The sequence below is a fragment of the Bos mutus genome, chromosome 1, assembly GCF_027580195.1.
Source record: "Bos mutus isolate GX-2022 chromosome 1, NWIPB_WYAK_1.1, whole genome shotgun sequence".
In the NCBI taxonomy this organism is placed as follows: Eukaryota; Metazoa; Chordata; class Mammalia; order Artiodactyla; family Bovidae; genus Bos; species Bos mutus.
Window position 1 is genome coordinate 94,698,144 of NC_091617.1, and position 27,288 is coordinate 94,725,431.

At 38.5% G+C, this 27,288-nt stretch overlaps 1 protein-coding gene and 1 pseudogene across 8 annotated transcripts in view; both read left to right on the forward strand.

Moving 5' to 3' along the window:
- Positions 1–27,288, forward strand: part of PLD1 (phospholipase D1) — a 273,608-nt gene that overhangs the window by 111,603 nt on the left and 134,717 nt on the right. For all 8 annotated transcript variants that reach the window (XM_070373231.1, XM_070373235.1, XM_070373213.1 and 5 more), the window contains 6 exons: positions 2,097–2,249; positions 6,037–6,186; positions 6,894–6,977; positions 15,836–15,917; positions 24,852–24,962; positions 27,033–27,233. In XM_070373231.1, the coding sequence (XP_070229332.1) occupies positions 2,097–2,249; positions 6,037–6,186; positions 6,894–6,977; positions 15,836–15,917; positions 24,852–24,962; positions 27,033–27,233 (781 nt within the window). The remainder of the gene's footprint in view (positions 1–2,096; positions 2,250–6,036; positions 6,187–6,893; positions 6,978–15,835; positions 15,918–24,851; positions 24,963–27,032; positions 27,234–27,288) is intronic.
- Positions 21,116–23,345, forward strand: LOC138989944 (small ribosomal subunit protein eS6 pseudogene; annotated as a pseudogene).

The following is a 27,288-nucleotide window of genomic DNA, read 5'->3' on the forward strand; positions in this document are numbered from 1 at the left end:
ACCTTTAACAGATATATGATCTTTAAGCCTTGACCGACTTTTCATCAACAAGTAGTTATACGTAACTCATAACTCAGCCCCATCAGAATGACTGAGTTTCTATTTGATATCATGGCCTTGGCAGTGACATTCAGCAGTGTTAAGAGAATTCTTATAAAACATGAATTTCTGCATTTTCTGAAAACTATTGAGAGTGTTATCCATTAATATTGTTCAGTTGCTTTATGTAAGGTTCCAAGTGAGAAACTTTCTTTGGAATTTATCTTTTTGTTGGGTGACTTCTTTATTTCCTTAATTTATTCATTTGATAAGAAAAACCAGGAAGCTCAAACCCACATTGGTGTGCCATCACCATAATTATATTAGTGTTGTGGTTAGATATTTGCTTTCTCTGACCTTGATGTTTTCCCTTTTGTTAATTGTAACACATGTATGACCTTTACTGTGTTATCCTAAATCCATCCCACCCCCCTTTAATTGGAAAGGAGACAGCCTGTATATTAAAAAAACAAGTGAAATGAAACCATGTGGAAATCAATGTAGATTGTCTACATTAAATCCCAAACTAGAGAGCCACTAAAATGTAATGTGGTTAGCAATTTCAGTAATAATTTGTTATAGGTTTCCTTTAACTTCTGACATCACGTATTACATTTACAATATTTGTTCATTTATGTTCAGGTATTCTGGCCTTACCTATTTCATAATGTGCTTTATGTTGCCTAATACGTGATATAATATTCCCACTGTTCGTTTCTTTAATTATTGACCAATTCATTTCACCACTACACAATTGCAGGTGACGATGACATTACCTACATGGCCTTCAGACTCTCCTCAATGTGGCCTTTGCCAGGTTCCTACCCCACTCCCCACACCTCATCTGCTACACTTCCGGAAACCCTGGCCTCCCCAGGCCGTCCCCCAATACAGGCAGCATTCCCAGCCTTGGTGCCTTTGCTAACTCTTCCCTCCATGTGGATGTATATATACCTGGACTACCTCTTCGGGCTCTGCTTGTTGGGCTCCTTCCTGGTTTTGCTCAGACAACACTTTTTTGAGAAATGCCACTAGCCCTTTCTCTTAGAACTGAGGACCCCTTCCTTACACACATCTCTTTTTGCTTTCCTCCTTTAACACCTATCCCATTCAGCCTAGCATTGTTATTGTGCCCCACCAGCCTAATAAGTTCCTTTGAAAACATGTCTGATTTATCTTCGTGCCATTTCTACCTCTGCTCTAACTCCCAGTTTATCACTGTACTTTTCCATCATGAAGCTCTTAAATATATATTTGAATTGATTGCAGATATACTTTTGAGAGATCATGTTCCACTGAGCATCATTTATTAATGGTCCTTGCTGCTGCTGCTGCTGCTAAATCGATTCAGTCGTGTCCGACTCTTTGCGACCCCATAGATGGCAGCCCAGCAGGCTCCCCAGTCCCTGGGATTCTCCAGGCAAGAACACTGGAGTAGGTTGCCATTTCCTCCTCCAATGCATGAAAGTGAAAAGTGAAAGTGAAGTCACTCAGTCGTGTCTGACTCTTAGCGACCCCATGGACTGCAGCCTACCAGGCTCCTCCGTCCATGGGATTTTCCGGGCAAGAGTACTGGAGTGGGGTGCCATTGCCTTCTCCGATTAATGGTCCTTAAGCCACCAATAATTTGAAATGAACCATATGCAGAGTATTGGATGTTTATTAAATTTTTTTAAGGGGAATTTTTACTTACTCAGAGACTCAGTTGCCTCTTCTGTGATGGTTTATTTTGGCAAACATTAACCCACCCCATTTTCCAACAGCTTTGGTTCCTGCTGTCCATCCTGTGAGCACTGCCCACCCACATCAGGGACATTATTGAATTGTCTTGAATTGCTTGGTGCCAGTACTTCTCAGGGAAACATAATAGGAAGATTTTTGTTTGTTTTTCTGTTTCATAGTGTTTTCATGTTTTAAAAAATAGACCCCTGTGTAAAAGACAAAATTATGTTTACTGTCTGCTAGAATGCTTACTTCAAACTTGTCATAATAACTTGTTCCCTTTGTTTCAATAATTCAGTACAACTTCAAAAATATGTGTTTTCTTCTTCTTACAGGTGGTTGATAGTAAAAGATTCCTTTTTACTGTATATGAAACCAGACAGTGGTGCTATTGCCTTCGTCCTGCTGGTGGATAAAGAATTCAGAGTTAAGGTGGGGAGGAAGGAGACAGAGACGAAGTATGGACTCCGAATTGATAATCTTTCAAGGTAGAATTTGGAAAGATTTTTTAAAGATTTCTCTAAAAACAGTTTTTCTCCCAACCTTAAGTGAAGAAGAAGGTAAAATAATTTAGGTGTTAGAAAATTATTATTTAGAACTCATCCTCAATTAAAAGTAATTAAACTACTTTTTTATATCTTTAGGATGCAGAGTATCCTATATGCAAGAGTCAGAATAAATGGTACCATGTATTGCTATGTGCCTGTTTTAACAAAATATATGCCTGCTTTAACAAAATTGACTACCCATTAATACCAATTTACCAAACAGATAAGGAGTAATAGTTCTTGTTTTTAAAAAGTAGAATTTTACTTTATAAATGGATACCCTTTAATTAATAAAACATGTACACAGTGATCTGATTATAAAAATTCTGTTTACATACAGATTTTTAAAAAGATGCCTTGAAGGATACTCAACTGTACATTTATTATAGATTTTATTAGTGAGTTTGTGAAAGGCTTTTCTTTTGAAAGGCTGTAGTTATACAATATATGTGTGTCTTTTTCTTTCTGATATATATATTTGTCTCTATAAAGTTCAGGGTCATGTATATGAATACATTTTTGTTGTTTAGTTGCTATGTTGTATCCAACTCTTTTGTGACACCATGGACTATAGCCCATCAGGCTCCTCTGTCTATGGAATTCTCCAGGCAAGAATACTGGAGTGGGTTGCCATTTCCTGCTCTAGGGGATCTTCCTGACCCAGGGATTGAACCCACATCTCCTCCTTGGCAGGCAGATTCTTTACCACTGAGCCACCTGGGAAGCCCATATGAATACATACACATATACAAAGGTCCATATAGTCAAAGCTATGGTTTTTCCAGTAGTCATGTATGGATGTGAGAATTGACCATCAAGAAGGCTGAGCACCGAAGAACTGATGTTTTTGAACTGTGGTGTTGGAGAAGACTCTTGAGACTCCCGTGGACTGCAAGGAGATCAAACCAGTCAGTCCTAAAGGAAACCAACCCTGAGCATTCATTGAAAGGACTGAGCTGAAACTGAAGCTCTAATACTTTGGCTACCTGATACGAAGAGCTGACTCTTTGGAAAAGACCCTGATGCTGGGAAAGATTGAAGGCAGGAGGAGAAGGAGACAACAGAGGATGAGATGGTTGGATGGCATCACCAATTCAATGGGCATGAGTTTGAGCAAGCTCTGGGAGATCATGAAGGACAGGGAAGCCTGGCATGCTACAGTCCATGGGGTCTCAGAGAATCAGACTTGACTGAGTGAGCTGAACAATGACAACAACATTTCTCTCTATACACACTGACTGACATCAAATATATATATATGTATTTAATATAAATATGCTACTCGTACTAATATGTTTGCATGTGTGTTTGTGTGTGTGTGTGTGAAAAATGCTGAACTTACCAATCTCAGACAATAGGAGGTTCAGGATGTTATTGGAAATATAATGATGCTGCCATTAAATCTTCCTCCTGGAAATTCTCTGGAAGTTCAGTGGTTAGGACTCTGTGCTTTCACTGCCAAGGGCCTGAGTCCAATCCCTGATCAGGGAACTAGAGTCCCACAAGCTACACAGAGCAGCCAAAAAAAAGGCCACCTCCCTCCTGGTACTACTTTCCTGTTTTCTGGAGGACCATAGAAATCAGACCACAGTTTTCACTGGTCACTGTGACAGCTGCTTTTCTGGCCATCTTATCTCCATTTCCTGTCATCACTCACTTGTGCACACTTGCCAAATGAATCCATACAGACCCAGGTTTCATCTGCTCCCTCCCTGGTGTAAGTGGTCCCCCTCCTTGTATCAAAGAAGCCCAAATTCCTCCATTTACAATCTGAGGCCTTTTATCTCTCTGCCTTTATTGGCAATCCCTCCCTAAAGCAGTCTTTCTGTTCTTTAGGGACGGTTCTCTTCACACCTCTCCTCACACATTTTTTAATTTCACCTTTCTTCTTTCTACCTCCATGTTTGGAATGGTTCTTTTTTTTCCCCCTTACCTCTGATTCACATCCTGTGATAAGACTTCTGTTTGTCCTTTATCTCTTCTTTTTCTCATAACTGGTTTTCAGAGGCATTTCAGCTCAGTTGGAGCAGTGCTTGCATGCTGGGTCAAGCCCAGGCATTTTCTGTGCCCTGGTGACCTCTCTGCAGAACCCCGTGTCTGCCTGCCGAGGCCAATGGAGAATGCCTCACTCCTCCCAGCACCACCACGTCTCACCTCGCCCCTCCCTACACCCCAGACAAAAGCCAAGCATCAGTCTCTGACTTATCGAGGGGACCAGTTTGGACATCCCTAATCTTTATAAATAATTATTTTAGGATCTGTGCATATAGGATCATTGCATTTCTCCCCAAAGCAAACTCTCCTGCTCACTCACAGCACCGGTCCTTTATTGGGGCAAGTTTCTGCCTAAATGCCAGGGAGACTGCTGACTTCAATACCTTGTTTTCTCTGGGTTTTTGTTGTTGTTATTGTTGTTGTTGTTTTCCTTTTGGCAGTGGCTAGAGAAAATCCCATGGATGGAGGAGTCTGGTAGGCTGCAGTCCATGGGGTCGCTAGAGTCGGACACGACTGAGCGACTTCACTTTCACTTTTCACTTTCATGCTTTGGAGAAGGAAATGGCAACCCATTCCAGTGTTCTTGCCTGAAAAATCCCAGGGACGAGGAAGCCTGGTGGGCTGTCGTCTGTGGGGTTGCACAGAGTCGGACATGACTGAAGCGACTTAGCAGTAGCAGCAGCAGCAGAGACATACAGATTCCTATTTCACTGACCTGGGATAGAACCTGGAGTTCTGGCAGTGAGAGCATGGAGTCCTACCCACTGGATTGCCAGGGAGTTCCCACACCTTGTTTTCTCTGAACTTCAAATTTGGATAACTCACTTCCACCTCTTAGTGGTAGTCACCTCTTTTGGCATTTGTTATGTAATAACTTTTTGTAATCTCCCACTCTGAATTTTTTTTTCAGCAATGACAAATCTGTAACCATTTAGAATCATTTAGTCATTTGCAATAGAAAAATCCAGTGCAGTCTGGGTTACATCAGAAGTAATTAATCAAATATGTTAACGATGGCTGATTCCAGGGCTCCAGCTATGTCACTGAGGTGCATTTTCCTGGAGTTTCTCAATTCTGTCGCCTGGGATCTACTCCATCCTCAGGCTGGTCTCCTGGTGGTAGCAAGATGGCTGCCTCTTACACTCAAACCAAGTTTGGTGGAAGGGGAAGAGTCTCCTGCTGGCATTTCTGAGCAAGTCCTTGATTATATTCTCACTTTTTGGGTGGAGTTGGCTTATGAATATCATCCTTGAACCAGTCTTTGGAATCAGGAGCTGAAGTATGCCATTTTGTTGGCTTTGGTAGACCCAGAGTGGGCACGGGATGATCAGGCTATTTCCAGAGGCTGAGGGAATGGACACCAGGTAGGCCAAAGGGAAATGTCCTTTACAGGAACCAACAATTTTCTAAGACTTGGATGTAGGACCTCACTTGATGCCTCTTCCATCTCTTCCTCACAGCTTGGTCCAGTTAGCTCTAGGCCTTTACACATGTTTGCATAAGTGAATGAGGAAATAAGTAACCTGAAAGTTTATTTTGCTACACTGAATATATTTTTAAATATTGACAAGACCATTTAAAAGTCTGTTTTTTTCATATCAGTAGGATGCTCTTTGTCTAAAATTTTCTTTGCTGCACTACCAAAACAAATGGGACATTTTAATTCTTAAGTTGTTTAAAGAGATAGAGCATAAAGTGACCATTCTTTTCCACATTTTGCTTTTCTTTGAAGGACTCTGATTTTAAAATGCAACAGCTATAGACATGCTCGGTGGTGGGGAGGGGCTATAGAAGAATTCATCCAGAAGTATGGCCCTGACTTTCTCAGAGATCATCGATTTGGATCATATGCTGCTATCCAAGGGAACACTTTAGCCAAATGGTAAGGAAGATCTTTTTGCTCTAAGACTATGAAGATAGCCATAGCATTTAATATTACAGTGGTCTAGGTTCACCTGGAATCAATTTTTGAAGCTGTGAAAAAATATTATGTATTATACTTCACAAGAGCCTTTATAGGAATACCTGAGCATAGAATATTTTTCCATTTTTTGTTTTTATGATTTTTTTAAAAATGAACTTTAGATAGCTAGCTTTAGATTGTGAAGTCTGATTTTAAAAGTTAACTTCATTTTCTTAATGATGCAAATGAAAAGCTTATTTAAGTCATTAGCCATAATTTAAGAAAGAGAAATTTTCTTGGTAGGTATTTCTTTTAAATAAAATTTTGCTTAGCATGTTATTCTACCCATGGGTTAGAAACTGGTCTGCTTTCAGTCTCAGAAGAACAATAGTGTGTGCGTTCAGTAGGGTGGGAGAGTGCATCTGACCTCATACAATGATGAGAGCATTCAATTTGTTATTCTCTCAGCAGAAGAGAATCAGATTGCCTGCTTCTGTCTACTTACTGTACTTCCTGCATAGCAAACAGAACATGGTATTTTCAGTTTTTGTTTCCAGTTATACAAAGTAAGCTGGTGGTTTTGTAGAGATTCTAGGCAGTGGCTTCCATCTTCTGTTTTGCCATATGATAGACTTCTTTTTTAATCTTTTTTGTTAAAAAAATGAAACTGAAAACTTGTCTTTCAGGTATGTTAATGCCAAAGGATATTTTGAAGATGTGGCAAATGCAATGGAAGAGGCAAAAGAAGAAATATTTATCACAGACTGGTGGTTAGTATATGTCCCTGGGGAGTTTGGAGATCTCTGTGTTTAGGAATATACAACAGTGTTGTACTATTCTAGAATCATACATTAAGAAAGACAGCAGTAGTCACAGATGTTTTGGTCAAAGTCCCAACTAATTAATTGTAGTAGCCTCCACTGAAAGGTCTTTTCAAAAAAAACCTCACATCCATATAGATTGTTAAAATATTTAGTTTGAGCAATTTTGTTTTTGGTTTTCCCTTTGGAAGCAAATAACCAATATTTATTGTAGTAAAGATTATTTTGCAATGCAAATATAGGTGTAGAGATAATGGAAAATAGTCTTCCTTCTATATCTTCCATGATGTTGGTATGTCTGTCTTAGTACACTTCCTCTGAATTGTCCCTTTGAAACTGGATTATTTCCATTTACCTATTAGTATTAAAATATCCTTTGTAATGACTAAGCCTGGTTAGCTTTTCTAGAGATGCATCAGATTTCAACTTTCTAATCCCCTTTAAAATCATCCAAGAGAGTTAAAATGCTAATTAAAGCCATTGGAAGTCTCTTGTATCTAAAATTCACTTAGCTCTTGGGAAATTTTACTCCTGGAGTACGTGTAGGCCTTCTAGTATGACTTTAGTTCCAATAACCCATCTGCCTGGATGGTTAAAACCCATTGCTGATGCTAACATTTCCTACAATGAAAATGAAAATGTCTAAAATATGTTTTCCTTCTAAGAACTTAGTTGCTTGAAATGCTCCTCCCACCCCCATTTTTCCCTATCCTATTTCTTTCCAAATGCTATCTTTATTGAACTATGAAAATAGCATCATAATTCATTTCCTCCTAATTCTAGATTTGGGGGGGAAAGAAGAGTAATTAGGAATGTGAACTCATCTTTTTCTACTGTTTTGCCTCAGTGATGAGGAAATGTTTAAGTCTAGGTCATGCTTTCCCAACCTTGGCACTACTGACATGTGGAGCCAGATAATTCTTTATTGCGGGGGCTTGTTCTTTGTGTTGTGGGGTGTTTAGAACCATCAGCATCTCTGGCTTTTGTCCACTTGATGCCAGTAGCAAGGTCCCATTGAGATAACCAAAATATCTTCAGGCATCAAATGTCCCCTGCGGGGCACACTCCTCTTGGTTGAGAACCATTGATCTAAAGTCAGCAGATAAGGCTTGTGATAATCAGCATGTCTGTGCTTCTGTTTATTCTCACGTTTATGGAGGAGCTTAATCTTGGTCCTTTTATTCTTGCCAAATTTTATCTCTTCAAGTCGGCTACCAGAAATAAAAGAAAGGTTCTTCCTTGTGAACTATTTCTTTGATTGAATACTTTCTACACACTTATGAGATTAAGTTCAAGCTTAATGTAGTAGGTATGTTCCTTTAAAAAGTATTTCTGAAAGTTTGACTAGGACATGAAAGAGACTGTAAATAGCGTTTCCACTGAGCTCGTATTATCATGTTTTACACAAACAAAGAATATATGTTTTGAAGGTTCTGAACACTGAAATATAGGCTCTCATTTAAACATCTAAAGAGATGGAATGTTGAATGTTTCTTCTGTCAGCAAAAAAAATAAATCAGCAGGTTATTTCTTTTTCGTGACTGTGCTAGGATAACATCTTATTACAACTCTCTCTTTGAAACAAAACCTTTGCAGAAACTTTCCTCAAAACAAGTGAAGAAAATTCTTGTTATACAATTATATTGCAAAAGTGAGCATTCAGAAACTTTATCACACCCTGATATATCTGGATCTGAGAGAATGAAAAGCATAGTGAGAAGATACACATGCCCTTTAGAAGCTTCTAATCTAAATCAAGAGACATCATATACATGAGTGAAAACTGTGTTACTCTCTTTTTGAAACAATTAATATGCAAGCAAAGGCAGATTTGAGCAATCCCCGGGAGTTGGTGATAGAGAGGGAAGCCTGACATGCTGCAGTCCATGGGGTCACAAAGAGTTAGACACGACTGAGCCACTGAACTGAACTAAAAAGCAGATTTAATAAAATGAGAAACAACCTGGGACCTAGAAGTGCTTAGCTCTTTTGTTCATTAATTCATTTAACCACCCGTTCTTTCATTTATTAATTTATTCACTCATTCATTTCCGAGATACTTAATGAGCAGCCACTATGTGACAGGCACAGGTCCAGAATGATGAATGAAAAGCACCCCCTACCCTGGACAATACACAGTTAGGAAATTATGTGCAGGACAACAGATCGGGGCCAGCTCAGTGGTGAAGTCACTCAGTCGTGTCCGACTCTTTGCGACCCCATAGACTGTAGCCTACCACGCTCCTCCATCTATGGGATTTTCCAGGCAAGAGTACTGGAGTGGGTTGCCATTTCCTTCTCCAGGGGATCTTCCTCACCTAGGAATTGAACCCGGGTTTCCAGCGTTGTAGGTAAAGCATCTGCCTACAAGGCGGGAGACCCAGGTTTGATCCCTGGGTGGGGAAAATTCCCTGGAGAAGGAAATGGCAACCCACTCCAGTACTCTTGCCTGGAAAATCCCATGGGAGGAGCCTCGTAGGCCCCAGTCCATGGGGTCGCAAAGAGTCGGACACGACTGAACGACTTTACTTCTTCACTTCAGTGGTGAAGATCAGCATAGCAGAAGGCACAGGGTGAGGGTGGGGTGGGGGGAAGCACAGGGGAAGGGGCAGTGACTGAGCCTGCAGGAGCTGTGGAAGCTTCACAGGAGAGGAGTCTGGCCTGAGTCCTGGCTGATGGAGCTGTCCAGATAAAGATAGGTGAATATTTTAGGCAGAGAAGTGGTAAGTTATATTAGAATTTTATTTAAATAATGCAATAAGAAAAGGTAGGAAAGAAGAGAAAGGAGAGTTGCAGCTTAAGTGGAAAAATAAAAGTGAAAGTCGCTCAGTCGTGTCCGACTCTTTGTGAACCCATGGACTACACAGTCCATGGAACCCTCCAGGCCAGAATACTGGAGTGGGTAGCCTTTCCCTTCTCCAAGCAGTCTTCCCAACCCAGGGATCGAACCCAGGTCTTCCACAATCCAGGTGGATTCTTTACCTTCTGAGCCACAAGGGAAGCCCTAAGTGGAAGTTAGGGTTATTATTTTGTGCAACTTTTATTTCAGTAGTCAAAAGAAGACTGACTGATAGGTAGGTAGGTAGATAGACGGATGGATGAAAATACCAGAATGAATACATAATGTACTCATGTAGATTATGACCCCAAAAGTTCAAAAGCTTCTGACTTTCAACGGGGTTGGCAAACATTTTCTGTAAAGAGCCAGAAAGTAAATATTTCAGTTGTTTCAGGTCACATATAGTCTCTGATGCATATTCTTGTTTGTGCAAGTGTGTGTGTGTTTAATAAACCTTTAAAAATGTAACAGCTCATGGACCATACTAAAAGAGGCAATGGACCAAATTTGATTCATGGTGCATAATTTGATAACCCTTATCTTAAAAAGTAAATTCTAGTTATTGTATTATATCAATACAGAGCGACTTTCTCTAAGAAACTGTCAATCTGCTTTCTGAAGTGCATGTACTAACAATGTTTGAGAATTTCATCCCTGCTCATCATTGCAAGCACTTGCTGTTGTTAGTCTTTTTGTTGTTGTTGTTCAGTCACTAAGTCGTGTCTGACTTTTTGCAGCACCATGGACTGCAGCACACCAGGCTTCCCCATCCTTCACTGTCTCTCAGAGTTTGCTCAAACTCGAGTCCACTGAGTTGATGATGCCATCCAACCATCTCATCTTCTGTTGCCCCCTTCTCCTCCTGCCCTCAATTTTTCCCACCATCATTCTTTTTTAATGTTAGCCATTCCAAAGGGTATTCAGTAGTCTCTCATGATTTTAATTTGTATTAGCATGTCTTTTCATGGTAAGCATATTTTCCTGTGACTTTTGGACATTTGTTTAGCTTTTTTTGGAGGCACGTTCAAATCTTATTTTTCTTCTTTTTTTAATTCGATTGTCTTCCTATTACTGAATTACAGAAGATCTTTATACATTCTAGTTATAATTTACTCCAGTTCATTCTGGCCTCAGTATTTTCTGATGAAAAATTCATGCTCATTTTGATTTATTGTTCCCCTCTTAAATAATGCATTGTTTTTCTTCTGAGTGCTTTTAATATTTTCTTCCTGTCATTAGGTTTCAGCAATTTGATTATGGTGTTTGAATTTATCCTGTTTGGAATTCACTGAGTTTCTTGAATCTGTAGGTTTATGTCACTCATCAAATTTGAGAAATTTTCAGCCATCATTTCTTCAAATTTTTTCATGCATTTCCCTATTTCTCCTCTTTTTCTGAGTCTCTGATGACACAAATCAGTATCTTTTTGTATTGTCCTATGGGTCTTTCAGGCTTTGTTAATTTTTTGAAAAATCTTTTGATACTCAAATTGGATAATTTCTCTTTATCTCTCTTTAAATTCATGGATTCTTTCCTTTGTCACCTCTGTTCTAGTGACCCTATTCACTGACAGTTTGATTACTGTAGTATTTTTCAGCTTGAAAATTTCTCTTTGGCTTTTATTTATATCTTTATTTCTTTGCTGAGACTTTTTGACTATCTATTCATTTTAAGAGTGTTCATGCTTGTTGAAATATTTTTTTTTAATATCTAGCAAAGAATTATATTAAATAATATCAGCATATCATTTTGGAATTGGCATTTGTTGAATGGCTTTCCTGCAAGTTGAGATTTTTCTGATTTTTTTTTTTTTTGGTATGCCAAGTACTTTTTAATGTATTCTGGAAGCTTTGAATATTATGAGTCTGGGTCTTGTTTAAATCTTACAGAAAATACTGGTATTTCTGTTTTAGCAGGAAAGTGGTCCATTAGGTCCATGCAGAATGTTCCAACTAGTCTTCTATCTGTGTGTCTTTAGTGACATCTTTCTTTTTAAAGTCTTTGCAGTGCTGTCCAGATCTGTCCCCCATGTTCTCCACCTAATGGCAAATTTGAGCAGTGATTTGTTTCTTATTTCAGTTCTCAAATTCTTCTATATAATATTTAGGATCAAATTTATGTGTGGGCAGCTTGGGAGTGAGCTAGAAGTTCATAAACAACTTTATATAGCATTGCTTTTCTGAGCTCCTCTCTCTCCCCGTGATCTGCCCACCACTTGTGGGTTGCCTCTTGCTTCCCTTTTCAGTCCTCTGGCTATTGATAGAAATGTGCCCTGCTCTGTTACAGTTTCTGCAATGACACTTTGTATCCAGAGCCAAGCAATGAATATTTGTATCGTCCTCTTGGAACCACATTTCTTCTATTGGAAGGGAAAATTCCACTTCCTCGGAGTTTTTGATGCCTGTGGGCCCTTCCCTGCCACTGCTAGCAGTGCCAGAAGATCCCACTCTTCCTTTCCTCAAGCCTGAACCAGAGGACTTCTGAGGCTCTCTCTGCCTGTGCCAATGCCCATTTCCAGTTCTCTTCCCAACTGAGAAATCAGAGGGAAAAGAACAGTGAAACCAGTACTCACTAGAAGATATGTCAAGAACAAATATGTCCTTCTTTCTCAATATTGAGTCTTCCAATTCATGAATACTGTATATCTCTCCATTTTTTTTTTATGATCTTAAATTTTTTCATCAGGTTTTGTACTTTTCACATACTTGTACTTATCACCAAGTAATTCATGTTTTCTATGTTTTTGTAAATGGTATTTTTAAAAGTTCATGTTCCGTTTATTTGCTGCCAGCATATGGAAAGACGGTTGATTTTTTAATACTGATCTTACCTACTGCTTGGTTCACTTACTAGTGCGAGTAACTGTTTTGTAGAGATGCCTTAGGATTTTTTTCCCCATAGATGGACATGTGATGTGTGAATAATGAAAGTTTTCCTTTTTCCTTTATAATCTGTATGCCTTGTACTTCTTTTTCTCTTCCTTTCTTTCTTTTTCCTTATTGCCTTGGCTAGCATCATCAGCAAAATGTTGAATAGAAGTAGTGAGAATGGACATCTTTCTTGTTCTCAGTGTTAGATGAAAAGCTTTCAGTCTATTATTATATGCTTTAGGTAGATTTTTAAATAGGTGCCTTTTCTTTGAGGGAATTCCTTTCTACTTAAAATGTATTGAGAGTTTTTATTCTAAATGGGTATTGAATTTTGTCAAGACTTTTTTCTGCATATATTGATATAATCTTTCTGTTTTCTGTTAATGTGCTGAATTATATTGATTGATTTTAAACCAACCTTGCATTCTTAGGAATAAGAATGATCCTTTTTATAAGTTGTGAAGTTTTGGTAGAGATTTTTACCTCTGTGATCGTTAGGGATATTGTACTTAATATTTTCTTTTCTTAGACTTTCTTTGATTGGTTTTCATATTAGGATAATGCTAGCCTCATTATATGAGTAAGTACATGTTTTCCCTGCCTTTGTTTCCTGAGTGAATCTTGGTAGGATTGGTACTGTTTCTTCCCACAAAAATAATCAACTCCCCTTTTCTTTTTTAATCTAGCCAGTTTGTCGGTTTTATTAATCTTTCAAAGAATTAGATTTTCGTTTTATTGAGTTTATTGTTTTTCTGTTTTATGTTGCATTAAGGTCTATTCTTATCTATTATTCCCATTCTTCTTACTTTTTCTTTAATTTATTCTTTTTTCTATTTTCTTAAGATGAAAGTTCTGATGATTTATTTTAAACATTTTCTTTCTCATATGAGCATTTAAAACTATAAAATCTTCTAAGAAGAGCCTTTGCTTAGAAGTACTTTTTAACATCTCTGAATTTGGAATGCATCTCACACTCATTACCATCTTACAGCTGTCATCATTTTTTCTTTCTTACTGGTACACACAGTAATATGCATCTTACATTCACTGTTGTCTGAAACCCAATAAGATGTAGTATTACACAGTTCTTTTGAATTTTGCTTAGCTAATAATTACTTAGTTAAGATCCTGACATAATGATGCTTGTGAGTCCTAGCTGTCCTGTACTTGCCATCGTTTATGCTTTGTTTATAGCATGACTATCATTTTTCATAGCATGACTGCTTTTATCTTTTCATACATTATGCTCAAAATCGAGGTTTCCTTGAGAGCCTGCCTAAGATCCGCCAAAGTATCTAGTAGAATCCTCTGCATACAGGGTACACAGTGATTGGAGATTTTAAAAAAAGATGATAAAGACTTAATTGCAGAGTATAGACCTGAAAATGGCCCCCACACTGAAGCCCTCTGAGCCCATAATTAATGTGTACATTGAAAATTGCAAGTACATATATGTTGTCAGGTATGTCCTACTTTCAGTGAACTAGCAGTGCCCAATGACACACTTTTCTATTTAAAACAGATTCATTTTTAATTCATCTTGGATCTTTTCCTGTCAGTTGCTGTATTTTTGGTTCAAGTTGTTTCCTATTTTGAACTAAATATGTAAATATTTATACTGTATACACCCCTCTATTGTCTGTTTTCTTATTTATCTTATCCAGTACAAGTTTCTTTTAGATACTTTTTCTCTGGATTTTTATTTTCTTTAACTGAATTTAGTAGAGTGTAAAATTATTTCTTTTAATCTCCTTAGCTCCTTAAAGCCCCGTGGTTTTCCCATGCTTCGAAGAGCCCCTGGCAAGGCGCTATTTCACCCTAGTGTTCTGTAAGACTTTGATCCTTACACAGTTTTCCCTGCTCCTCCAGGTCTAGCATTTCAGCAGATGAAAGTTTATTGCTTTTTTGTTTGTTTTTCCCATTACAGAGGAGTTACACTACTTACCAGTTTAAGTCAGGCAATGACTTTGGACCTAACCCCGAGGGAAAAAGTGACTCTCTTGTACTGTGCTGCCCATGGCACTACTATGAAGAACCCAGGGGTCCATTCTCACAGTGGGAAGAGCTTACCTATCAGCAAGCCTGCCTTCTTCCCTGCTCAGAAAGCCCAGCTTCCCATGGACACTGCTCCTTGGTATAGGAAGTCAGTGTTCGTGTTTATCAATTAGAACACTTTTTGGCCTGGATTGCTAGAATACTCAACTGAAAGTAACTTAAACAGTTAGGATTTATTTCTCTCATTGAATGAGAATTCTAAAGTTAGACAGTACTAGGGACTTCCCTGGTGGTCCAGTGGTGAGGACTTTGCCTTCCAAAATGCAGGGGGTGTGGGTTCTATGTCTGGTCAGGAAGCTGAGATCCCACATGCCTCATGGCCAAAATCCAAAACATAAAACAGAAGCGATATGGTAACAAATTCAATAAAGACTTTAATAATGGTCCACATCAAAAAAAAAAATCATTGAAGTTAGGCAGTACTAGAGTTGGTGGAGTTCTCCAGTGATGTTAGGGTTGTGGCTTTGCCCTTAGAATTTCAGCGTGGCTGCAACTGTCTAAGCATCACGCCCCCATACAGCATCCATCCCAGAGCCACTTCCCCTGGGGTTTTGTGTGTGTGCCCCTGTGTCTCGCCTCTCGTCAGAGGAAGGACTTTTCTATTTACCTCCTCATACATCTCATTGTCTGTGCACTTCCTCATATATCTCACTGTGCAGGATTGTGCTATTTTATAAACTGGAGCTGAACACAAGCCTGAGGAAACAATTATTCAGAATATTCACATTCAGTCAAGGGAGGTAGGCCCTGATACCAAGGAAGGAAAGGGTGGACAATGGTTGTTGGGCAGACAGTCAATAGTATCTGCAAGTGTGTGTATGTATCATATGTGAGTAACAGAGAAATCGAGACTGCCTTTTTTTTTGGATAAAGGTTGTTGTTCCAGTATGAAGTTGTACGTGGACTCATAGAGAACTTTGGGTGACTTGCCATGGTGGAGGATGATAATGGCATTTGGGCTAAAATTGCCGTTGCTTCCTATGACACAATTAGAACTTAATATTTTGTTGTAGTTTCTTGAAATCTTGGTTTTGTGATTTCAGGTTGAGTCCAGAAATCTTCCTGAAACGTCCGGTGGTTGAAGGAAATCGTTGGAGGTTGGACTGCATTCTTAAGCGAAAAGCAGTATGTACTTTACTAACATGCTGATATAATTTTTTTTAATGTTTATTGCCTCTGAAATGCCTTTTTTTAAGCCCTTCATATACACTTGTAACATTTTTCTTTAGAATTTGACAAAAAATAGAATACTTACTATTTTCAAGTTTATTTTGTTATTTTTTTTTCCCATTACTGTTGAAACATAGCTATTTTCACCTAATACACAGCATGAATTATACTAGCAGCTCTATTCTTTTTGTTTCATAATCAGTTATGGGCAGTTAATTTTATAAGCAAAAATTGTAATGACATTTCATCGTTGAATAATAAATGATAAAATGAAGCATAGCATTTTATTTTTTTCATTATTTGTCATTTGAGGAAAAGACAAAGTCATCTGAGAATAATTTCAGTCAGATGGGGTCAAACTGATGTTGAAGAATATCAAAGGAATGTCATAAAAACCCACTGGTTCCAGTTTGGAAACAGTTTATGGTAAATTGACGCTATAAATTCTGGGAGAGCATTGAATGTGCTCTTTTTGTTTTAAAAAGTAAATAACTGAAGCAGTGTAGGCTCACCAATGACTACTTTGCATTCATATTTCTAATGAATTTTTGGGCTTCCCCAGTGGCTCAGCAATAAAGAATCTGCCTACAATGCATGAGACTTGGGTTCAATCTCTGGATTGGAAAGATCCCCTGGAGAAGGAAATGGCAGCCTGCTCCCGTATTTTTTGCCTGGGAAATTCTATGGACAGAGGAACCTTGTAGGCTACAGTCCATGGGGTCATGAAAGACTTGGACACAAGTTAGTGACTAAAACAACAGAAAACAATAGCAATTAATCTCTTTATGTGGTTGACCCTCAAGTTAAATTAAGTTGAATTAGGATAGATCTAAATTTGTTATTAATCATGTCCAAATTAGGGAGTGCTAGCCTTTTTGGAGAAGGCAATGGCACCTCACTCCAGTACTCTTGCCTGGAAAATCCCATGGACAGAGGAGCCTGGTAGGCTGCAGTCCATGGCATCGCTAAGAGTCGGGCACGACTGAGCGACTTCACTTTCACTTTTCACTTTCATGCATTGGAGGAGGAAATGGCAACCCACTCCAGCGTTCTTGCCTGGAGAATCCCAGGGACAGAGGAGCCTAGTGGGCTGCCGTCTATGGGGTCTCACAGAGTCAGATATGACTGAAGCGACTTAGCAGCAGCAGCAGCCTTTTTATTGGGCTTCCCTGATGGCTCAGTGGTTAAAGAATTCGCCTACCTATACAGGAGACATGGGTTCAATCCCTGGGTCAGGAAGATCCCCTGGAGAAGGAAATGGCAACCTACTCCAGTATTCTTGCCTGGATAATCTCTTGGACAGAGGAGCCTGGCGGGCTACAGTCCATGGGGTCACAAAGAGTCAGACTTGACCAGCAGCAAAGCCTTTTTACTATTATTTCAAACTGTCTTAATTTTTTAAATTCTATAATTAAACATTCAAGCAGAATTTGCAGATCCTAAGTAATTGAAGTCAGCACTTTCTATTTCTCACAGCCACCACTCATTTCTTTTTTCCCATCCTCTACATTCCCGTACCCCTTTCCCCACTCACCTTTCCCTCTTCTTTCAATGTCTTTTCCCCATGCATTTAGTTTAGGATATCCAGGGGTAGGTATAAGCACTCCTCACTGCTGATGTTAAAGGCAAAAGAAGTTGATTTTCTTTATTTCCGACACATGTTCTGCCAAAGCATCATTTTCTAGGCTAGTCTGTCTGTTATCTCAATAGACTTCCATTCACAAAATTGGAAATTCTAGTCTCACATGTATTCTTTGCATATTCATTAAATAATCCAGCATACAGATACTGAGTGTATCCTCTGCATCTGGTCCTATGCTAATAACTAAGGATGTCATGTGTGTGACTAGGACCCCATCTCTGCCCCTGGGAGGGCTTGCTGAAGGACTCGCATCTTGGGCTCAGTCCTAGCCTTACCAAACATCTTTCTACATATTGAATGGGCTATAATTTTCTCCATGGTTCTCTCTGTGAAACAGCACCTTTCCCATTTCTCCTCCAGAAATAAACTCCAGAAATTCCAGTCTAATACATTTTCCCAGCTTTGCCCTTCCAGTCATCAATCATACCAGTAATTCTTCTCTTCACGTGCTTATCAAATGCTTTACTCTTTTAGGTTTCAACTGACATGTTTCTGTTGAATGCCTCCTACGTTAGGGCACTGGCTAATCATATGGGCATGTAAAAAATGAAAGACACGATTCTTGACCTGAAGGAGCTTAAAGATCTATATAGAAGTCAGCTGGGTACAGAGACAGTGCCAAGATTCAAAGCAGGAGGGAGAGCACTGGGTAGGTCTGGTGTGGAAGCCCCTCACAGCATGAGGGGTTTAGAGCATTTAAGATGGGCCGAACATTTTAACAGAAGAGATTTCTAGGTATAGGAATGGTGATGAGGAAACATTCTGGAGGCAGGAATTCTAAGTCCTTGTCAATCACAGTGAGGTGACAAGGTCGATGATTTACGAGTGTTAGCGTATGTAGGATGGGGCATCAAGCTGAAAAAGCAGCTTGGATGGGGAGGCTTTGGAACCAAGCCAGTGGTTTGAACTTCATGGAAAAACAGTGAGGAACTATTGTTGGGGGGTGTGATGGACAAAGGGTGATCTGATCAAAATGGTGTGTTGGTAGGGTGGATGTGGTAGAGGAAGGAAGTGAGAAGAACCCGGTGTCAGAGAGCTACATTTTAGATCATGTGACTATGAGGCACCTGCAGGACACCTAAGTAGACTCCAGAAAGCTAGTAATTTTTTCCAGAGTGAGGTTCAGGAGGAAGATCCTGCAAGTCTGGTCCTCCACTCCATGTTGGCTGGTGGGTGTTTGTTTACTCCGCTCAGCGTACCTGTCCAGGTCCCTTCTCTACCACTGTCATGATTTCTCTTTGCTTTTATGGCCCATGAACCCTGTGAGGTATCAGGTGAATACCATGGCCAAATAAATATTACTGACTGATAATGGTGCTTTGTTTCAATTTTATCTGCTTTTTTGAAACTTGTAATTTTTAAATTACATGTAATGATTTTTTAAATCTCCTAAGGAAAGAGTAATACCATTAAATATTAATTTCTCAGTGGTACATTTAATAGAATTTCTCTTCCCTAATCCAGCTACACCATATTATTAAATTTTTAACACTCAGATCATTCCAAATTGACATTTCATATGCTCATAAACACTGCTTTACATACATAATTTAGTTTCTGAAAGCCACTAGCTTCACAGAGTACTGGGTTGAAATGGCATTTATTCTTGCATTAATGGATCCCAGAGGTCCATAAGGTTGAATGAAATGAATTCTTTTTTTCCTTCTATCTGATTGTGCAGCTCTTTGGGGAGAAATTTAGCATCTCTACCTTATAGCCAACAATAGGCAAACATCTCTTTTAATGGTTGTTTCTGAGGGGAAAAATACAGTATTTTGTTTCTCTGGTAGTAACCAAGTTGATATTTTCCTGTTTCTTTGGTCTTCTGTTATGCCCTGTCATCATTTAAAATAATCTAAACCGATGTTGAGAGACAGACTGTTCACAACTCAAAGCAGCATCCCAGTGTTTGTACAGTTCTGAATTTATTGTACTAAGAGGTAAGATAAATTGCATCATGCTTATGGTAACTGCATCCCTGTATCCAGTTTGTATATTTTAACCATAGAAATACGTGATATTTCTGATGAGAACTGCACCAGAAGATTCTTCAAGTGCAGCAATCTGGAGAACTATAGAACCTTAGTTCTCAGCAGGGATTTTGTCATCAAGTTAGTTTCTTTCTGTCCTGGACCACAGAGCACATTCTAAAGTTGAAATCAGGGACCAAACGCAGGGAAGGATGTCCAGGTTCATCAAATGAGATGAATAATCACATCACTGAACAGAAAAATCAAAGAGAATCTTATCAAAATAGTGGGCTAGAAGGGTGAAATAGGGAAGGAGGGAAGGGATCTTTAACCTTAAGGACTGTGCTTTAAACAAAATTGTCTTGGAAAGAAAAAAAAAAGGCTTATGAGCACTTGTGCTGTTACCTACCAGTGCTGCTTGCATTTCAGTGGTGAGGATATGATTCCTTTTTATCCTTTACTTTTCATTTTCTTAAAATATTACAAACCATCCATCCCTGCTGTGCTGCTCCCCAGGGAAGTCCTTGACAGGTGATAAAATTAGTGATTATTCTGGGGGATGTGTTAGCTAAGCTGTCTTTAGGCAGTGAACCAACTTTACTATATTTAGAAAATATTTTGACCACTGTGCTTTGAACAATCAGAGAAAAAGCTGGCTCAGAAACAAAGTCTCTTGATTTCAACTATAAACATTTTTTATTTTTCATTTTCTTCATATGCATTTGTATGTGTAAAGCACCTAAAAGTTCATACTGTTTATAGTATGTTATCTGTTCTACTTGATTAAAAATGAATTAGAAAAGAGGATAGAATTTTATCTTTCTCAAGTCAGGTGTCATAAAGTTTACTGTGTGGAATCCTTGGGTTAGCTGACTTCAGCAAAGATGAGAAACATAATATAGAAATGTAAGAAACATAGTCAAGTCCAGGGCCATCTGTTTTCCCACTTACCCTATTAACACTTTTCTTCTGAGCAAAGGGTAATTTCCCCTAGAGTCACTAAAAGGCTTTGGTAAAACATCAGATTCTTCAAAAGTGCTTTTTTTTAAATTACAGAATTAACATCAGTCCTTTTGTTTCTGATTTGGCTTCCACTGTGTGCAAATATTCCCATATTTTGTATTAGTCTGCACTATTGCTGCTGCTGCTGCTTAGTCGCTTCAGTCGTGTCCAACTCTGTGCGACCCCATAGACGGCAGCCCACCAAGCTTCCCCATCCCTGGGATTCTCCAGGCAAGAACACTGGAGTGGCTTGCCACCTCCCTCTCCAACGCATGAAAGTAAAAAGTGAAAGTAAAGTCGCTCAGTCCTGTCTGACTCTTAGCAACCCCATGGACTGCAGCCTACCAGGCTCCTCCTTCCATGGGATTTTCCAGGCAAGAGTACTGGAGTGGGCTGCCATTGCCTTCTCCAGTCTGCACTATTAGGACCCAGCAAATGCCTTCATTCCCAGGGGATATATTTTGCTTTGCCCTTTATAGTTGAGAGTTTATGATAATTTGTAATGCCTTGACCAAAAGAAGAGGAATTTATTTCCTTATTATCACAAGAATATTGTCACTAATCAACTGTTTATTGTAGGCGTGGTGTAAGTAAACAACTGTAAACCAAACTACATAAAAATGAACTTTTTATATTTAATTACTTATTAGTCATTTCTATTTAAGCTAAGATGACTTAAAAGCCTGTATCCTCTTTTTCGTGGCGCTTTGGAGGCTGTCGGCTGCTTCAGAATGAAGCTGAACATCTCTTTCCCGGCCACTGGCTGCCAGAAGCTCATTGAAGTGGACGATGAACGAAAACTTCATAACCTTCTACGAGAAGCGTATGGCCACAGAAGTTGCTGCTGAAGCTCTGGGTGAAGAATGCAAGGGTCATGTGGTCCGAATCAGTGGCGGGAACGATAAGCAGGGTTTCCCCATGAAGCAGGGTGTCTTGACCCATGGCCGAGTTCGCCTGCTACTGAGTAAGGGGCATTCCTGTTACAGACCAAGGAGGAATGGAGAGAGCGCAAATCTGTACGGGGTTGCATTGTGGATGCCAATCTGAGTGTTCTCAATTTGGTCATCGTGCAAAAAGGGGAGAAGGATATTCCTGGACTCACTGATACTACAGTGCCTTGTCGCCTGGGTCCCGAAAGAGCTAGCAGAATCCGCAAACTTTTCAATCTCTCTAAAGAAGATGATGTCTGCCAATATGTTGTGCGAAAGCCCCTAAACAAAGACGGTAAGAAACCTAAGACTAAAGCACCCAAGATTCAGCGTCTCGTGACTCCACGAGTTCTGCAACACAAACGCCGGCGTATTGCTCTGAAGAAACAGCGTACTAAGAAAAATAAAGACGAGGCTGCAGAGTATGCTAAACTTTTGGCCAAGAGAATGAAGGAGGCCAAAGAAAAACAGCAGGAACAGATTGCCAAGAGACGGAGGCTGTCCTGAGAGCTTCTACTTCCAAGTCTGAGTCCAGTCAAAAATGAGATGTTCTAAGAGTAACAAATAAATAAGATCAGACATCAAAAAACAAACAAAAAAGTCTGTATCCTATTTCCTATAGGTTAATTTATTTCAATGAGAAAAGACACAATAAAGAAGAAAATGTCAGGTATTAGTAGATGGAAGATAATATCAATACTATAATCCATTAGTGCCAGCATCTCTATTATTTAAAAAATCCATTCGTTATGCAGATAAATGGAAAATTATAAGATTCACTCCAGTTCCTAATTTGCAACTACTGTCCTTCATGAGTAATAATCTCATAAGCCTAAGAAGTAAAATTTCATCCATTTTAAAACAAATGAACCGTGATGAGAGATGTCAGCTGTAATGTTCTTTAATTTAGGTTGAAATTGGGGGTTTTAAACTTTATATTTCATCGGTCAGTGAGAGGCTATTTTTTTAAACTGTTATTCATTGCTGAATCCTAAAATATTTAAATAGAAAAGTAAATCTGAAGAGTAGAAGAGAAAAATAAAATAATGTTCTAGTTTTCATTTAGAGCATTCACTGACCAGATCATTGGAAATTAATCTGTTCATTTCCTGCCTTGAATGAATTAATCCTTTCACTTCCTTATTTCTTTACTCAAGTCTGTACTTTCATACTTGATTACAATAATAGTTTCATAATGTAATAAATGATAAGCAAGTTCCAAAAGCCAGTTGTTAACCAGAGAAATAAAATGACATATGTATTTTAATCCTGTTTTTTTCAGAGCAAGAATGGGTCTTCTGCTAGTACTCAGATTTCCTTAATGCAGTCCAAAATGTAAATCAGGTGTATCCCTTCAGAAATATGACACTTTTCAGATATTACTAACACCAAGTAAGACAAAGTTAGTATCTTGAAGTGATGTGTTATTCTAAAGGATTTTAGGGGCTAAAATATGCTCCTTAGTATTGGCAGAGCAACACTAGGGAATTGTAAACATGTTTTGTTTACTCCAAGGTTTTATATCTTGCAGACTAAAAATGTTAACTCTTATGTTTTTTTCACATTTTTGTAACATTGCAAAAATGTCCAGTTGTTACAAATTTGATGTGTTCAATCCAGTAAGTCTTCTTAAATTTGTGACTCGAATGTCCATTATTAACAATGCCTAATTACCATGGATTAAGAATTGATGTCTTTTGAACTGTGGTGCTGGAGAAGACTCTTGCTAGTCCCTTGGACTACAAGGAGATCCAACCAGTCCATCCTAAAGGAGACCAGTGCTGGGTGTTCATTGAAAGGACTGATGCTGAGACTGAAACTCCAGTACTTTGGCCACCTCATGCGAAGAGTTGACTCATTGGAAAAGACCCTGATGCTGGGAGGGATTGGGGGCAGGAGGAGAAGGGGACGACAGAGGATCAGATGGCTGGATGGCATCACCGACTAGATGCACATGAGTTTAGATGAACTCCGGGAGTTGGTGATGGACAGGGAGGCCTGGCATGCTGCGGTTCATGGGGTCGAAAAGAGTCAGACACGACTAGCGACTGAAATGAACTGAACTGAACTGATATTTAAACTATAACAAAATTATTACTTATCACTATAGTTTATTAGATACACCGGCATCTCTAATACTCTAGAAAAGATTATGGAAAACTTCTTGCCTTTAAATCTGTAGGATATTAAATGTCTATGTGTAGCTACAGTATCCTGTATATGGTTTCAGAAATCCAGAATGGTTTCAGAGCTGCTGGGTATATAAAATGCAAATTCTGTGTTGCAAACTACACAGCAATACTGAGGATGCAAACCTAAAAAGTAAAAAAATGATCTAAGAAATGAGGATAAACAATATAGAGTTTCCTGGAGGAGCTGTATGTTAATGGGGGAATCATATAAGAGGACAAGGAGAGGGGAGAACATTCACGTGTCAAGCAAAATTAACCATAAGCTAAGACCTTGTCACTACCCAGAACCAAGAGAGAAAAACAATGGTACTTTTCTATACTACCAGCTGTTGGACATTCTTTCTGATGGTTAATATTAATGATAACTATTATTTGTATAGCATATTAAAGTTTGTGAGTAACTTTTGATTCAGTATGACCTTCACAATGGCTTTGTCTATTTTCCTTTAGGTCCAAGGTCTAGGAACAGATCAATGTTAATTTGTGGGCTGCTGCTAAAACTCAGGGGTTTTTGATTGTTAGAGAAGCTGACTTCTGAAGAAGTCATTTCAGTCGTGAAATAGGCCTTAATGATTTAATTATGGGTGAAGAGTGTGAACCAACACATTCATTTGTGAAGACTGAGAAATGTTTTTCCACTGAAATAATTTTTAGTAAAGAAAAAAATCTATGAAAATATCCCCCAAAACATTTAAGGCATGTTTAGCAGATTTTATCATCAGAGTTTTAAAACACACTGTTATTTCAACTCATTGTGGTATGATAAAAACAAAAAGAAGACCCTAATTCTGTAACAATGAATCAGATCAAAACTTTCCTCTAATGTCAAATGTTTGGAGGTGTTCAAAGGTGTAACACTATCAGACATTTTTAGTATTTAAAGTTGCAGTTTCAACATTCTGGTTGTAATTAGTCAAATATTGACTCAGTATGCATAGAATGGAAAGGAGGTAGCTTTTTATTTTTTATATTTGTGTCTTAATCTACACATACATTTCAGCTCCTTCTGTGGCAGTTTTCATTAAATATTGTATTATACTTGTTTATAGAAGAAATTTTTAGAAAATACAATGCCCAGAAAGGAAGAAGAAAAAGAAAATCATATCATACTTCCAGAAATTCTTATTTTTCCCTGTGTTTTTTTCTTGTGACAGCAACAGGGGGTAAGAATCTTCATTATGCTCTACAAAGAGGTGGAACTTGCCCTTGGAATCAATAGTGAATACAGCAAGAGGACTCTGATGCGTCTACACCCCAACATAAAGGTATTTGGGTCATCTTGCGTAAAAAATGTTTCTTCCTTATTATTCTACAGTTTTCAGATATGTTTTGCTTTGAGCAGTGGCAATCTTTGGGATTCCCTCATGTATTTTGAGTAAATAGTACTATGAACTTTATGGGCTTCCCAGGTGGCGTTAGTGGTAAAGAATCCACCTGCCAATGCAGGAGATGCAAGAGACATGGGTTCAATCCCTGGGTCAGGAAGATCTCCTAGAGCAGGAAATGTCAACCCACTCCATTATTCTTGCCTGGAAAATTCCATGGACAGAGGAGCCTGGTGGGCTATAGTCCGTGGGGCTGCAAAGAGTCAGACATGACTGAGCACACATACTTTCTTATATTTCTGATTTTGATGGGATCATCAGAGTTCTCATTTCTGCTTCTTTTACCCTGATCATTTAGCCAAGAACATTATTCCTAGAGTTGTTTTAATATTCAAGAGCCTTATCAAGTATCCATACTCTTCATTAAGGTTATCCTGAAACCTCTTAGATGTGAGCTCCCTGGGGTGTCCCTTGAATACTGATAGACACAAAAAGAGCTCCTTTAGGATTTAAAGTGCTTTCCTTAAAAGCTCTTAGTAGAAAGTACTACTAATGTGAATAAACATGATAAACAATTTGAAAAAAGCCATTTGATATTTTGCCAAGGACCTGAAGCCTATCAGTAAATATTGCCCAGTTATTGAGATATTTCAAGACAGTAATAAATCTCCAGTAGGCTTAAAGTATATAATGATTGTACATTTTTCTTGATTAAAAGAAGATAGTCCATGTAAATAATAACCAAAAAAAGGCAGAAATGACTATACTCATATGGGTCAAAATAGACTTTAAATCAAAAAATTTTACAGTAGAGAAAGAAGGATATTATATATTAATAAAAGTTTCAGTGCAGCAACAAAATATAAGCATTTACATTTTATAAATATAAGCATTACCTAATAATGACTATCAAAATATATTATGCAAACATGGACAAAATCAAAGGATGAAATAAACAGTTCTATAATAGTTGGACACTTTACTATCACACTCTCACTAATGAATTAGCATATACATGTAATAGAATATTATTCAGTCTTAAAAAGTGAGGAAATTCTGACATATCTTAAATCATGTGGATGAACCTTGAAGACATTATTCTAAGTGAAATAAGCCAGTCATAAAAAAATAGATTCCTTTTACATGAGGTACCTAGAGTAGTCAAATTCACAGAGACAGAAAGTAGATGGTAGTTGCCAGAGTTTTAGGGGAAGAGGGAATGAGGCTTTATCGTCTAATGAGTATAGAGTTTCAGTTTTGCAGAATGAAAAGTTCTGGAGATGGTTGTATAATATGAATATGCTTAATACCACTGCACTGTACACATAAAAAATATTAAAACCGTAAATTTCATATTATGTGTATTTCACCACAATAAAAAAATGTTGTTAAACAGTAAAATTGTCTTCAAAGTTTTTGGTATGTTTCTACTTAAAGACATACAAAAATAGGTCAGTCTGGGATCATTTAGAGAGAATTCTACTTGAAAGCAGGAGGTTAATAACTTCTCAAAGTACCTTTAAAATCAAGAGCTGCCAAAACATCTATATCCCTATATCATATACTTACTACTTCAACTCAATGACTGCTAAAATATCAATACACTTAGTAAAAGTTTTGTCAGAGATAGATGCTGGTTCAAAAGTTTTAGTGTTTTTTAAGTAATACCACATACAATATAATCCTTTGGTGGGGGGGAGGGAATCTGCTATCCCACTGAGCTGACTTTTATTGAAATATGTGGCCAAATTTCAAGCTGAATGGTAGCTCCCCACAAGTGTGGGGGGTCCAGAATGGGCAGGGGAGTCTCAAAAAGTAACCAGGGATCTTCCTTTGCTAAATACTGAGGATAAAATTAGAAGTTTGGGGATTCTCTTCGATGTATAGATAGCACATTTTAGTATTTGGATTGTAGGAAATGCTCTTCGAGGGTGTAAACAGACCTGTTTTATTATAGTATGAAAGGCATTTTAGAAAGCATACTACATGTGTGGGTTTTTTCCTCTCAAGGTGATGAGGCACCCGGATCACGTGTCGTCCAGCGTATACCTGTGGGCTCATCATGAGAAACTCGTCATCATCGACCAGTCGGTGGCCTTTGTGGGTGGGATTGACCTGGCTTATGGGAGGTGGGATGACAACGAACACAGACTCACGGATGTGGGCAGCGTGAAGCGCGTCGTCGGGGGACCATCCCTGGGTTCCCTCACAGTTAGTAGATTTCATCTTTATGGAACTGCATAAAAGGGACACAGTTTGTATAAGT